At 49.3% G+C, this 13,945-nt stretch overlaps 1 protein-coding gene across 2 annotated transcripts in view; it reads right to left on the bottom strand.

The window, feature by feature from the left end:
- Positions 1–13,944, bottom strand: part of LIN37 (lin-37 DREAM MuvB core complex component) — a 40,551-nt gene extending 26,607 nt beyond the window's left edge. The window contains exons 1-2 of one of the 2 annotated variants that reach the window (XM_088459350.1): positions 13,783–13,944; positions 6,843–6,916 (exon numbers count right to left, since the gene is read on the bottom strand). In XM_088459350.1, coding sequence (XP_088315476.1) covers positions 6,843–6,876 — 34 coding nt within the window. In that variant the 5' untranslated portion in view covers positions 6,877–6,916; positions 13,783–13,944. Of the gene's footprint in view, positions 1–6,842; positions 6,917–11,726; positions 11,749–13,782 lie in introns of those variants that run through there. The other variant, XM_088459351.1, reaches the window with a different exon arrangement.
- Position 13,945: the final 1 nt, after the last annotated feature.

Here is a 13,945-nt window from a genome sequence, read left to right as displayed (position 1 = left end):
TAGGAGAGTAACGGAGGAGAAAATATGTCTGTCTGTAGCAACCAATTACCTTTGCTTTCAAAAGTATACAGCAGCCGCTGTTAGTGTCACTGATAATGCATGTACTTACACACTTTCTTACAAAGTATATACAGTATGGTTGAGGCTATTAAATTAATAATATGAGATATGGTAAGAACTTACCCTTGTTATCTCTATTTCTACGAAGTCCATAGGGTTCCACAGGATACCTTGGGGTATAGGTGTGACATCAGTTGCAGGGCACCAAAGAGTTAAGCTTTCAGCCTCCCAGGATGCACTAGGTCCCCCTCCTATACCCCGCCCCCGAGCCAAGGCATCTCAGTTAGTTACCAAGCCATAGGCCGGAGGAGGAGAAGGAAGAGAGAGAACAAAGATCTGGACACATACAAGAATCACATTCTCACCAGAGGGAGACGGAAAACCGGTGACCAGAGCAAAGCCCATCTGCAGCACAGGTGCGACAGGGCGGGAGTCCTGTGGAACCCTATGGACTTCGTAGAAATAGAGATAACAAGGGTAAGTTCTTACCATATCTCATATTTTCTACTTCAGGGTCCATAGGGTATCCACAGGATACCTTGGGGATGTCCCAAAGCAGTATCCTTTAAGGGTGGGGACGCTCCTGTGCAGAAAGGAGAATCCGCCGCCCGAAGGAAGCATCCTGAGAGGCGAAGGTGTCAAACCTGTAATACCTCACGAAGGTATGGACAGAGGACCACGTAGCAGCCTTGCAGATCTGGACTGCAGAGGCACCACGTCGAGCTGCCCACGAAGGACCCACAGACCTAGTGGAATGAACCTTCAGAGAAGGAGGAACCGGTAGGCCTTCATGAAGATAAGCTTCAGAAATAGCCATACGGATCCAGGCTGCCAAAGTTTGCTTTGAAGCAGGCCAACCCTTTTTACGGAAGCCATAGAGGACAAACAAAGCGTCCGACTTCCTAAACGAAGAAGTGCGGTCAACATAAGTCCTTAATGCCCGCACAACATCCAAAGAGGCCTCACCCACGGAAAGACCCGGTGAGTTAAAGGCCGGAACAACGATTTCCTCGTTAACATGAAACTGGGAAACAACTTTGGGAAGAAACTCGGGCCAAGTGCGGAGTACTGCCCTGTTCCCATGAAAAACCAAGAAAGGGGGTCTACAAGAAAGAGCCCCTAACTCAGAAACACGTCTGGCCGAAGCAATAGCCAGAAGGAAAACAGTCTTAGCTGTTAGCCATTTAAGATCCACTGATCCCAGTGGTTCAAACGGCGGTCCTTGGAGAGCCCTCAGGACCACAGCCAAATCCCAAGGCGCCACAGGTGGAACAAAGGGCGGCTGAATGCGGACAACACCTTGCATAAAGGTGCGCACATCCGGGATTGTAGCAATCCTACGGTGAAACCAGACAGACAGGGCCGAAGCCTGTACCTTCAAAGAAGCAAGGCGAAGCCCATGATCTAGTCCCGCTTGCAGGAAGGCGAGAATCCGAGACAGACGAAATTCCCGCGGTGCATAACCTCTCGGTCGACACCACTGGAAGAACGTATGCCACACGCGATGGTATATCCTCGCGGAAGACGGTTTCCGAGCTCGCAACATGGTACGCACCACAGAGCTGGAAAACCCCCGGGACCTCAGCATGGCCGTCTCAACAGCCACGCCGGCAAAGACAGCCGAGTCAGGTCCGGGTGACGACAAGGACCCTGAGACAGGAGGTCCGGTCGTAGCGGCAACCGCAGAGGACTGTCCACGGACAGACCCTGAAGGTCTGAGAACCAGTGCCGTCTGGGCCACGCGGGAGCTATCAACAGGAGCGTCCCTCCTTCCTGTTTGAATTTCCGGATTACCCGTGGAAGAAGGGAGACCGGAGGGAACAGGTATGCGAACCGGACGGACAGAGCATCCACCAGAGACGCCCCTTCGTCTCTTGTGCGAGACCCGTACACCGGCAACTTGTTGTTGTGCCGGGACGCCATGAGGTCGATCTCTGGAAGACCCCATCTGTCCACCAGTAGTTGAAAAACGTCCGGGTGCAGGGACCATTCCCCCGGATGAACGTCCTGGCGACTTAGAAAGTCCGCCTCCCAATTGAGCACTCCCGGGATGAAGACCGCTGATATGGCCGGAAGATTGCGCTCCGCCCAAACCAGGATCCGAGACACCTCTACGAGAGCCGCCCGGCTTCGGGTTCCTCCTTGCCTGTTTATGTAGGCCACGGTGGTAGCGTTGTCCGACTGGACCTGTACCGGGTGACCCTGGAGAAACCGATGTGCCTGCTGGAGAGCATTGAAGACCGCACGGAGTTCCAAGATATTGATTGGAAGCTCCGCTTCTGTCGGGGTCCACCTGCCCTGGAACAGATGTGGACCCGAAACTGCTCCCCAGTCCCGAACACTGGCGTCCGTTGTCAACAGGACCCAATTTGGAACCCAGAACGGACGTCCCTCGCTGAGGTGGGTCGTCTGCAACCACCAAGCAAGGGACAGGCGAACCTCCGGGGTGAACACAATCGTCTGGGACTTCAGAGACTGAGGCAGCCCGTTCCAATTTGACAGGATCAGGTGCTGCAGAGGTCTGGAGTGAAACTGGGCATATTCCACCATGTTGAACACCGACACCATGGAGCCCAGTAACCTCATCGCCGAGTGTAGAGACACCCGGCGGCTGTGCAGACAACTGCGCACCCTTGACTGCAAAGCAGAGATCTTTTCCTCCGTCACGAAGATCTTTTGCTGTCCTGAGTCCAATAAGGCTCCAAGATGCAGAATCCTCCGAGACGGGATTAGAGTGGACTTCTGCCAGTTGATTAGCCAGCCGTGCCGTTGCAGCAGGGCAATGGTCAGGTCCAAGTGGCATAACAGGAGCTCTGGAGATCCCGCCACCAATAACAGGTCGTCCAAGTACGGCAACATGCGGACTCCCTGCAGCCGCAGAGAAGCCGCCATGACCGCCATCACCTTGGTGAAAACCCGTGGTGCTGTCGCCAGGCCAAAAGGTAACGCCCGAAACTGGAAGTGGTCGCTGCGGATTCCAAACCTGAGGCACTGTTGATGGCGTAAAAGAATAGGGACATGCAGGTAAGCGTCCTGTATGTCCAATGACACCATGTAGTCCCCAGGTTCCAGCGCCAGAATGATGGACCGTAGAGTCTCCATCCGAAACTTCGGTACCCGCAAAGACTTGTTGAGTGCTTTGAGGTTGAGAATCGGACGATATGACCCATTGGGTTTCTGTACCAAAAAAAGATTTGAATAGAAACCCTGGCCCCTCTGGGAGAATGGAACAGGCACTATAACTCCAGCCTGGAGCATAGTGTGCAATACCTTCCGCAGCTCCGTAGCCTTGTTCCGGTCTGATGGTAGACCCGTGGTGAAGAATCGAGCCGGGGGTCTGTGCCGGAAGGAGAGGGCGTACCCGTGGGAGACCACCTCCAGAACCCAAGTGTCTGTCGTATTGACCGACCAACACAGCAGGCGGCCTCCCACCCTGGGATCCCCCAAAGGGAGGCCCGGACCGTCAGGCCGCAGGCTTGTCATCTGGTTTGGGGGCCGGACGTCTGGTACTCCATGCCTGCTTCCGGGGCTTGACCGATTTCCTAGGGCCAGCCTGACGAGGAAACGACTGTGGTTTGGGCCTGCCCTGGGCCCTAGATGACCGAAAGGACGATGGTCTAGAACCAGAAGGAGCAGCGGCCGACGGGAGACAAGCCGATTTGGCTGCCGCCAGCGTGGCCACAATCTTATCCAGATCCGGACCGAAGAGAACTTCTCCGGTAAACGGCAACGCTTCCAGACCCCTCTTGGAATCTGCGTCCGCCTTCCAAGATCGCAGCCACAAGGTGCGACGAGCAGCTACCGCTGCTGAAGAAATTCTAGACACCAGAGTACTAATGTCTAGAGCCGCCTCGTTGATGTAGGTGGCCGAATCACGGAGATTGCCACTCAACTCCGCCTGTTCGGCCGGACAGTCGGAATCAAAAGAAGCCTCTAATGAATCCGCCCAGCGCTCCATCGCTCTGGCAACCCAGCAAATGGCCATAGCCGGCCGTGCTGCCCCCCCCGCAAGGGAATAAGCGGACTTCAGGCAGATTTCCACCTTGCGGTCCATAGCATCCTTAAGGGAGGACATGGATGGCATCGGCAATGTGGCACTACGGAGAAGACGGGTCACATGAGAATCCACCTGTGGAGGGGATTCCCACTTAGCAAAATAATTATCCGCGAACGGATAAGCCACCGCCAGGCGTCTCTGCGGCTGGTATCTTTTGCCAGGCTGTTTCCACGCCTCCTCTAAATGGTCCACCAACTGACCCGAAAGAGGAAAGACTGTGGCATCGCCCTTCACGTATTTGAAAAAGGCATACTTAGACTTAGCCGCTGGGGGAACTTCGTCCTCAATCACCAAGGCTGTGCGGACCGCCCGAATAAGTCCAGGAATATATACTTTGGACTTAGCATCAGCGTCCTTAGTATGGAGAGGTTCCTGATCAGACGTCCCTTCGTCATCCTCATAAGGAGCGGACAGAGACGCCACCGGCCGTTTATGAGGCCGCATCACAGACTCCCCTTGCAACACATCCGACAAGTGCTGTACAGAACTCGTCCTGAGAAACCGGGAGCGGGGAAATAGGGAGACTGTTGGGTACCAACAATTGTCGTGGGAAACCCTGCATGGGTGACGACACCACAGACTGCTGGGACAAACCCATCGGAGTAAACGCGGGCTGCGGAGCTAACTGGCCCACTAAAGCTGTTAGCCCTTGAGCGAAACAAGCCCAGGGCGGCTCCTGTACCGGTGCTGTAACCGTAAGAGGCCGCGCCATGGACAAACACTGCCGGCAAAGGCCCTCCGCGCTGCCCTCCCCCTCCGCTAACGGTACTTTACACGTGGTACACTGTAGCCGGAGGGGAAAATCACTTTCAGACATGATGGCACCACGTATGTGACACCTCTCACCAATTATATATTAAATAGGTGAGACCACCCTGCAGCACCGCACCGCACCGCAAGGGCTTAGCAGAAAGCACAGGGACAGTAATAAAGCTGACAGTCTTGAGAAGAAAAGTTACAGGCAGCAGCGCTAGCACAGTCACATACAATGCAAAGAAAATCAATTCCTGCACTAACAGCGCTGATCACTCAACTACACAGACACAGGGCCTGGTAGGACACAGCGCTGCATACACAGACCTGCCACAGCGGAGGAGAGGTATGCGGGGGGACCCAGACCATGATGCTTCCAATGCAGGCTTCCAGCAGCGTTCACCATGCTTCTGAAAAGATGGCCGCCGAGGAGCAGAGAGAAGGCTGGCCTGGGGGAGGAGCGCTGACACAGGGCCAGTCAGCACAGTGCAGAGAGGGCTGTGTGCAGCGGGGGAGGCGCCGGCTGTGAGACAGGGAAGGCGCGCTCCCCTGGCATGCATTTAACCCCTGGGACGCCGCAGCGCTACCGCTCTGCTGCGGTCCGCTGTCCCAGGGGGTAGTGGAAGCGCAGGTTGGTCGCCTGGCTCCACGCTGCAGCCAGTCCCCAGGGAGCCCCCTGCCTGGGGACTTAGGACCACGTGAACAGCGGGGACCCACCGCGGGACCCCGCTGCTTACCTCTGTCCCCCTTGAATCCGGCCATGGTCCGGAACATCTGGGGTCAACGCTAGCCGTGACCCCAGATGCCCACCAGCATCCCCGGATCAGTACCGGCGTTCTGGTACCGGCGGGGTGTAGGGAAGACAGCATGGACGTCAGGACTGACTGTCCATCCAGATGTGCAGCCACAGCTGCATGAAGAAAAAGCTTCAGGGGCTCTTCTAGCCCCCACTCCAACAGGTGCACCCGACTCCGGCCGGGCACCAAACTAAACTGAGATGCCTTGGCTCGGGGGCGGGGTATAGGAGGGGGACCTAGTGCATCCTGGGAGGCTGAAAGCTTAACTCTTTGGTGCCCTGTGACTGACGTCACACCTATACCCCAAGGTATCCTGTGGATACCCTATGGACCCTGAAGTAGAAAAATTAAGCTCTCTGTAAACCCTTTCCCTATATTAAATTCAGTAGATATCTACAGATAAAGGACCTGATTCAGACACGTTCGCTGGATGCGGCCGCTCGTTCCCAGCGTATGCAAATTCAGCTAAGTGACGTCAAGGCAGCCGCTCGCACGACAAGGCATAAGCACGCCCACTATGTCTTGGCGAGCGATCACTTTGTGTTTACAGACGCCCACCAGCCTGTCTTTAGCCGCTCACTAGCGTACGTCATCTCCAGGAAGTATTTACAACCATCGGATCTGACTGCAGCGCTTGTGGTTGACTGTACCCTACTGCCAGCACTTCAGTGTACTATCCAACCAGGTGATCTGTACTATGACACTGCCGGTTAATTATAGCACGCCTCTGAATCGGAATGAAAACACTCTGGCACGCCTGCGTCCGCAACTCTACTCTCCCGTTACTACTGCCCTGCCCGTTACCACAAACGGCCTCTCCTGTCACTCATTTCTGTGGGCTGTCTTTGCAGGGTGAGCGAGCGCATCCAGATCGCTCGTACTAGTTTGCGCATGTGCACTGAGAATTATACGCATGCGCACATTTGCAAACATCGCCAGCAACGAGCGATCGCTTGCTAGCGAGCAGGTCTGAATCAGGTCCAAAGTCTTTGTGGCCTTCTGAAAACAGATGACGTGGGGGGAACGAACGCAAAGCGCTTTTCATGTGCTATGACCAGATTGTGAATTGCTTGGTTTTCCCCACGTTGCACATCGTCATCTGTGTGAACAAGCCAACGATATTGATTATTGCAAGTACAGCGATGAACATAAATGGCTACAAGCGTCCTCCTCACCTAGCTTCTCCACCTTCACCTTTGTCAGCGACATGGCACCTGCTAGAATAGGCCACAGCTGGAATCACTAATATCTGGAACACATATAACAGAGATCAGACATTATATAAGCTGTAAACATAAGAAAATGATGCCTAACCTAATTATCTGCTTATCATTACATCATTTGTACCAGTGACTACATGGTGACACTGTAGTGTTCAGTCTAGCACCCTGCACCTGTCACACCCCGTGCAGTTCCTCAGTCCTGCCTGGGGTGTGGCTCTCTGCTCTGGTGCTTCTAGCACACTCTGGTCTGTATCTCAGCAGTTTGTTGTATTAGCTGAGTGTGCTAGAAGAACCAGAGCAGAGAGCGACACCCCAGGCAGGACAGAGGAACTGCGCGGGTTGTGACAGGTGCAGGGTGCTAGGTTGAACACTATTTAACAGGTAGGTGGAGCAGGGCATGGAAACAGAATCTTACCTTCCTGTCTCAATAAGCCACTGTCCTTTGTGCTCCTAACCAGTTTACAAAAAAATAAGGCCAAAAAAGACCAATGACAGAGACAAGCCATTGTTATTTGTGCCATTGTTACTTGTACCGTGTGTGTCTTCCTTCGAGCACCGGAGAAAGGGATTTAAAGGCAAGCACAAACAGAAATCTGCACTGGGAGGGCACAGACAATATTATGCCCCAAAGCCACCCCTAAACCTGAGGGTTGGAATGTCTGTGGTAAAATGGTTGCCTGGAGGACTTTCCTGATGAAGACCTTGTCAAACATGGAACAGATATGGGGAGACAACAAGGTGTTGCTCTGCAGACAGTGGTTCAAAGGGCAATTGCAGTAATGTTGTCAATACTAAAGTCACATCCCTAGGGACTAGTGGATGACTCTATAGTGGTGGCAAGTGCGCTATACCAGGCATAAAGGTTTGGTTTCGTGAACTGCAACTGTCCCCTAGCTCCTCTCTCATCTTTCCCGATATGATAGGACAGTCCCTCCAAGTCTAAGCCTGAAGGGGAAACATCAGAAGGATTTTTTTACACGTTCTAAATCTAACGCCAAATTGCTGAGTGGCCAATCAGGTAGTAGCGTGTGAAGCAGATTGCCAGAAGGGAGGATATTGAGATGTCAGAATACCAGAGCCATTGCAGAGTTTATGCAGCTCACCGCACTTCCCAGAGTGGAGATCAGACCTTCTCTACCTCATCTGTGAAAGCCTTGGAGTCTGAGGTGCTCCATCAGGGATCATTGGGCTCTGTGTCTGCCTCACCAGATGAGACAGCTAGAGCCCAATGCCTGGTGAAGTTGGTGCAGGACCTTATCACAGTTTACGCATCTTTGAAAAGGTTTATTGAATCTGTATCCCTGACTAAACCACAGGAGCGTCAGAAACTTGCTATGCATAAGTCCTGGGAGGGATCAGATTCTGAATATTGCTCACAGGAGGAATGGGAGGTTGCTGAGAATTTGTAGCTAGATGCACGATTTGTTGAGGACCCCAATAAGAAGCAGGATTTAAGGCGAGCAGCCCCTCAAGCACCAAATATTCAACACAGCAAGGAGCCAGATGTACCCGTCAAAACACTGTAAGTGGAAGAAGCTAATTGTTTCCTATCCCTCTTCTCCTGAGTTGTAAGGAGTAAACTAATCTAGATAAACGGATCCAGGTTTCACAAAGGTGGTAGACTCTATCTCCCCAGTGAGAATATGATGAATCTTTGCCCAAGGTGGTTACTCCCATAGAATACTGGCCGTAGACCACTGCTATTGTGATACTCTTAAAAATGTTTTGTAACTGGGACCTCCCTCAGACCAGGCTGGATTTGCCCATTTTGGTTGAGCATATCTGGCTTCTTAATACAAGGCTCTGTATGTTGCAGCTAGGATTTTCACCTCAGTGGAATTGGCAAACGGTACCCTCTGACTTAAGGCTTGGGATGTGCACGCGGTGTCTAGGAGGATTTGTGAATCACTGCCTTTCTATAGGAATGTCTACTTCGGTTAAGAACTGGATAAGATTATCAGGCTCACATAGAGAAGAGTCCCAAGTTTAGCTCCTTTCATTCTGCAGAAAAAAGCAAGTCAGTATTCCAGGGGACAATTCTCAGCTCCTTGTAGAGGTCTGCAGAACTTCAAGCAGGCTTGGTCAAGCTTAGCGGCCAGCTTCAGATCTCAGATAAAAAGTTGACATGACAGGCGAGCTGTCCACCCAGGAATGGTGGGTGCCAGTATAGTTCTCCACTAGAAACAGTGGCTCGACTCTGCCTCAAACACATGGGTGAGAGCAACTGTAAAATGAGGATGCATCATAGATCTCCTGCAGTTACAACCAGGGCGTTCTTTGGATGGCGCAACAGTAAGCCATTCAGTCACGAAAATGATTAGTGGTGGTAATTCCAGTAACACAAGGACTTGAGTACAGAAGTCAGGCACATCCTACCACCTCATTTTCAACCTGGAGACGCTAAACACCCAGCTAGTACAGATTAAGTTGTGTCATAAACAGCATGGAACAGAATGATTTCATGGTGTCTATTGACATCTATATTGTGTATATGCCTATTACGATTTGGGGAAGGACATTTCCTACCTGGATGAGTTGCTAATCAAAGTGGAATATCCATCCTTGCTTCAGGAATATGTGCAAGAGAGAGCTCAGAACTTAGAATTGCATTAATGGATGATGGATTACAAAAAAACACCAAGACTTCCCCCGTAGGGTGGTTTTCCGGGGACTGTTGTTCAACACACAACAGAAGAGGTTGTTCTTGCCAGAGGGCAATATTCTTTAATTACAGGGAATAGTTAAGTCCTTGTTGTATTGCAGACTTTATTACAAGGATACAGTCAGGTGCATAAATATTGGGACATTGACAGAATTTTTATATTTTGGCCTCTATTCACCACCACAATGGCTTTGAAATGAACAAACAAGATGTGCTTTACCTGTAGACTTTCAGATTTAATTTGAGGGTAATTACATCCAAATCAGGTGAACGGTGTAGGAATTACAACGGTTTCTATATGTGCCTCCAACTTTTTAAGGGGCCAAAAGTAATGGGACTATCAACTCAAAAGCTATTTCATGGACAGGTGTGGGCTATTCCCTCGTTATTTCATTATCAATTAAGCAGATAAAAGGTCTGGAGTTGATTCGAGGTGTGAAATTTGCATTTGGAATCAGTTGCTGTCTACTCTCAATATGAGATCCAAAGAGCTGTCACTATCAGTGAAGCAAGCCATCATTAGGCTGAATAATCAAACCAAACCCATCAGAGAGATAGCAAAAACATTAGGTGTGGCCAAATCAACTGTTTGGAACATTCTTAAAAAGAAAGAACGCACCGGAGAGCTCAGCAACACCAAAAGACCCGGAAGTCCACGGCAAACAACTGTGGTGGATGAAAAAAAGAATTATTTCCCTGGTGAAGAAAAACCTCTTCACAACAGTTGGCCAAATCAAGAACACTCTCCAGGAGGTAGGTGTATAGGTGTCAAAGTCAACAATCAAGGGAAGACTTCACAAGAGTGAATATAGAGGGTTCACCACAAGATGTAAACCATTGGTGAGCCACAAAAACAGGAAGACCAGATCAGAGTTTGCCAAAAAACAGCTAAAAAAGCCATTACAGTTCTGGAACAACATCCTATGGAGAGATGAGACAAAGATCAACTTGTACCAGAGTGATGGGAAGTGAAGAGTATGGAGAAGGAAAGGAACTGCTCATGATCCAAAACATACCACCTCATCAGTGAAGCATGGTGGTGGTAGTGTCATGGCGTGGGCATGTATGGCTGCCAATGGAACTGGTTCCCTTGTATTTATTGATGATTTGACTGCTGACAAAAGCAGCAGAATTAATTCTGAAGTGTTTCTGGCAATATTATGTCAAATGCTTCAGAACTCATGGGACGGCGCTTCACAGTGCGGATGGACAATGACCCGAAGCATACTGCAAAAGCAACCAAAGAGTTTTTTAAGGCTAAAAAGTGGAATGTTATGCAATGGCCAAGTCAATCCCCTGACCTGAATCAGATTGAGCATGCATTTCACTTGATGAAGACAAAACTGAAGGGAAAATGCCCCAAGAACAAGCAGGAACTGAAGACATTTGCAGTAGAGGCCTGGCAGAGCATCACCAGGGATGAAACCCAGCGTCTGGTGATGTCTATGCGTTCCAGACTTCAGGCTGTAATTACCTGCAAAAGATTTGCAACAAAGTATTAAAAAGTGAAAGTTAGATTTAGGATTGTTTAGTTTGCCCCATTACTTTTAGCCCCTTAAAAAGTGGGAGGCACATATAGAAACCGTTGTAATTCCTACACCGTTCACCTGATTTGGATGTAATTACCCTCAAATTAAATCTGAAAGTCTGCAGTTAAAGCACATCTTGTTTGTTCCATTTCAAAGCCATTGTGGTGGTGAATAGAGGCCAAAATAAGAAAATTCTGTCAATGTCCCAATATTTATGCACCTGACTGTATATGTGCAATCCTCCGATAGCTTCTTGTGATCCATACCTAGTGTTGACATCCTTACAGCATCTTCCTTGAAATTGGTGGAGTTAAAGTTCCCTACTTGGAAGAAGACATCCTTTCTTCTTTACTACCTCTGCAGCTAAGTGAGTTTCAATATTGAAGAAGACAGGGCTGTGTTTTACACCTTCCTTGCAGCCCAAAGTGGTCTCTGAGTTCTATCCAAATCAGAATATTGTAGATCTGGCTTTAGGAAGAACTCCCTGGAAGGATTTCACCAATCGATTGTTATCAGAACTCACTGGACCTAGGTACATAATACATTTTATATGCACAGAACAGATGACCTTTAGTCCTCTATGATGGCCAAGGGCACTGGCAGCGATAATATAAATATATTTCTGTCATTTCACAACAGAATTACCTCACTGGGAGATTGATAAGTGAGTCATACTATCTATCAATGCTTCCTTAGTTCACACATCGATGTACCATGCCTGAGAAATTATATCCATCAATGTTGATGTTCCAATGGTGAAATCATCAGTAAAATCAATGTTGTCTTTTGATATCCCATCTCTAACTCTTATCAGGGACTGCTATTCTATATATTCTTCTTATCAGGGACTGCTATTCTATATATTCTTCTTATCAGGGACTGCTATTCTATATATTCTTCTTATCAGGGACTGCTATTCTATATATTCTTCTTATCAGGGACTGCTATTCTATATTATCTTATCGGGGACTGCTATTCTATATATTCTTCTTATCAGGGACTGCTATTCTATATATTCTTCTTATCAGGGACTGCTATTCTATATATTCTTCTTATCAGGGACTGCTATTCTATATATTCTTCTTATCAGGGACTGCTATTCTATATTATCTTATCGGGGACTGCTATTCTATATATTCTTCTTATCAGGGACTGCTATTCTATATATTCTTCTTATCAGGGACTGCTATTCTATATATTCTTCTTATCAGGGACTGCTATTCTATATATTCTTCTTATCAGGGACTGCTATTCTATATATTCTTCTTATCGGGGACTGCTATTCTATATATTCTTCTTATCGGGGACTGCTATTCTATATATTCTTCTTATCGGGGACTGCTATTCTATATATTCTTCTTATCGGGGACTGCTATTCTATATATTCTTCTTATCGGGGACTGCTATTCTATATATTCTTCTTATCGGGGACTGCTATTCTATATATTCTTCTTATCGGGGACTGCTATTCTATATATTCTTCTTATCAGGGACTGCTATTCTATATATTCTTCTTATCAGGGACTGCTATTCTATATTATCTTCTTATCGGGGGACTGCTATTCTATATTATCTTATCAGGGACTGCTATTCTATATTATCTTATCAGGGACTGCTATTCTATATTATCTTCTGTTATTAGGGATTACCTCCTGACCAGGGGCTGTTATTAGGTATTACCCCCTGACAGGGGGCTGTTATTAGGTATTACCCCCTGACCAGGGGCTGTTATTAGGTATTACCCCCTGACAGGGGGCTGTTATTAGGTATTACCCCGACAGGGGTCTGTTATTAGGTATTACCCCCTGACAGGGGTCTGTTATTAGGTATTACCCCCTGACAGGGGTCTGTTATTAGGTATTACCCCCTGACAGGGGTCTGTTATTAGGTATTACCCCCTGACAGGGGGCTGTTATTAGGTATTACCCCCTGACAGGGGTCTGTTATTAGGTATTACCCCCTGACAGGGGGCTGTTATTAGGTATTACCCCCTGACAGGGGTCTGTTATTAGGTATTACCCCCTGACAGGGGGCTGTTATTAGGTATTACCCCCTGACAGGGGCTGTTATTAGGTATTACCCCCTGACAGGGGTCTGTTATTAGGTATTACCCCCTGACAGGGGGCTGTTATTAGGTATTACCCCCTGACAGGGGTCTGTTATTAGGTATTACCCCCTGACAGGGGTCTGTTATTAGGTATTACCCCCTGACAGGGGGCTGTTATTAGGTATTACCCCCTGACAGGGGGCTGTTATTAGGTATTACCCCCTGACAGGGGGCTGTTATTAGGTATTACCCCCTGACAGGGGGCTGTTATTAGGTATTACCCCCTGACAGGGGGCTGTTATTAGGTATTACCCCCTGACAGGGGGCTGTTATTAGGTATTACCCCCTGACAGGGGGCTGTTATTAGGTATTACCCCCTGACAGGGGGCTGTTATTAGGTATTACCCCCTGACAGGGGGCTGTTATTAGGTATTACCCCCTGACAGGGGGCTGTTATTAGGTATTACCCCCTGCTATTAGATACTATAGAGAATATACAGGAGCCAGACTGTGTTGTTATGAGCAGACCCGCACATTAGGGACTGTGCAGTGATCAGTCAGCTACAGGCTACGGTCATTATACAGACACCGCCGCTCCCGTCTCCCCCCCCCCCCCCCCCCCCCGGTGACTGTTACCGGCTGAAGTGAACTCACCTAAAAACCCGCTCCTTCGCTCTCGCCTCCGCAATTGGCTGGTCCCGCTTCCCTGTCTCCAATCTACAGGCTCCCGGACCTGCTCGTCATCTCGCGCCAGCAAATCAGAGGCGGCGGTTGGGTAATACGCCTCTCGTGTATGCGTGATGGCGTCAAGGGTGAC

This window comes from Taudactylus pleione, unplaced genomic scaffold (genome assembly GCF_031769625.1).
Source record: "Taudactylus pleione unplaced genomic scaffold, aTauple2 ptg000906l, whole genome shotgun sequence".
NCBI lineage: Eukaryota > Metazoa > Chordata > Amphibia > Anura > Myobatrachidae > Taudactylus > Taudactylus pleione.
This window is presented reverse-complemented; position numbering and strand designations above follow the sequence as displayed.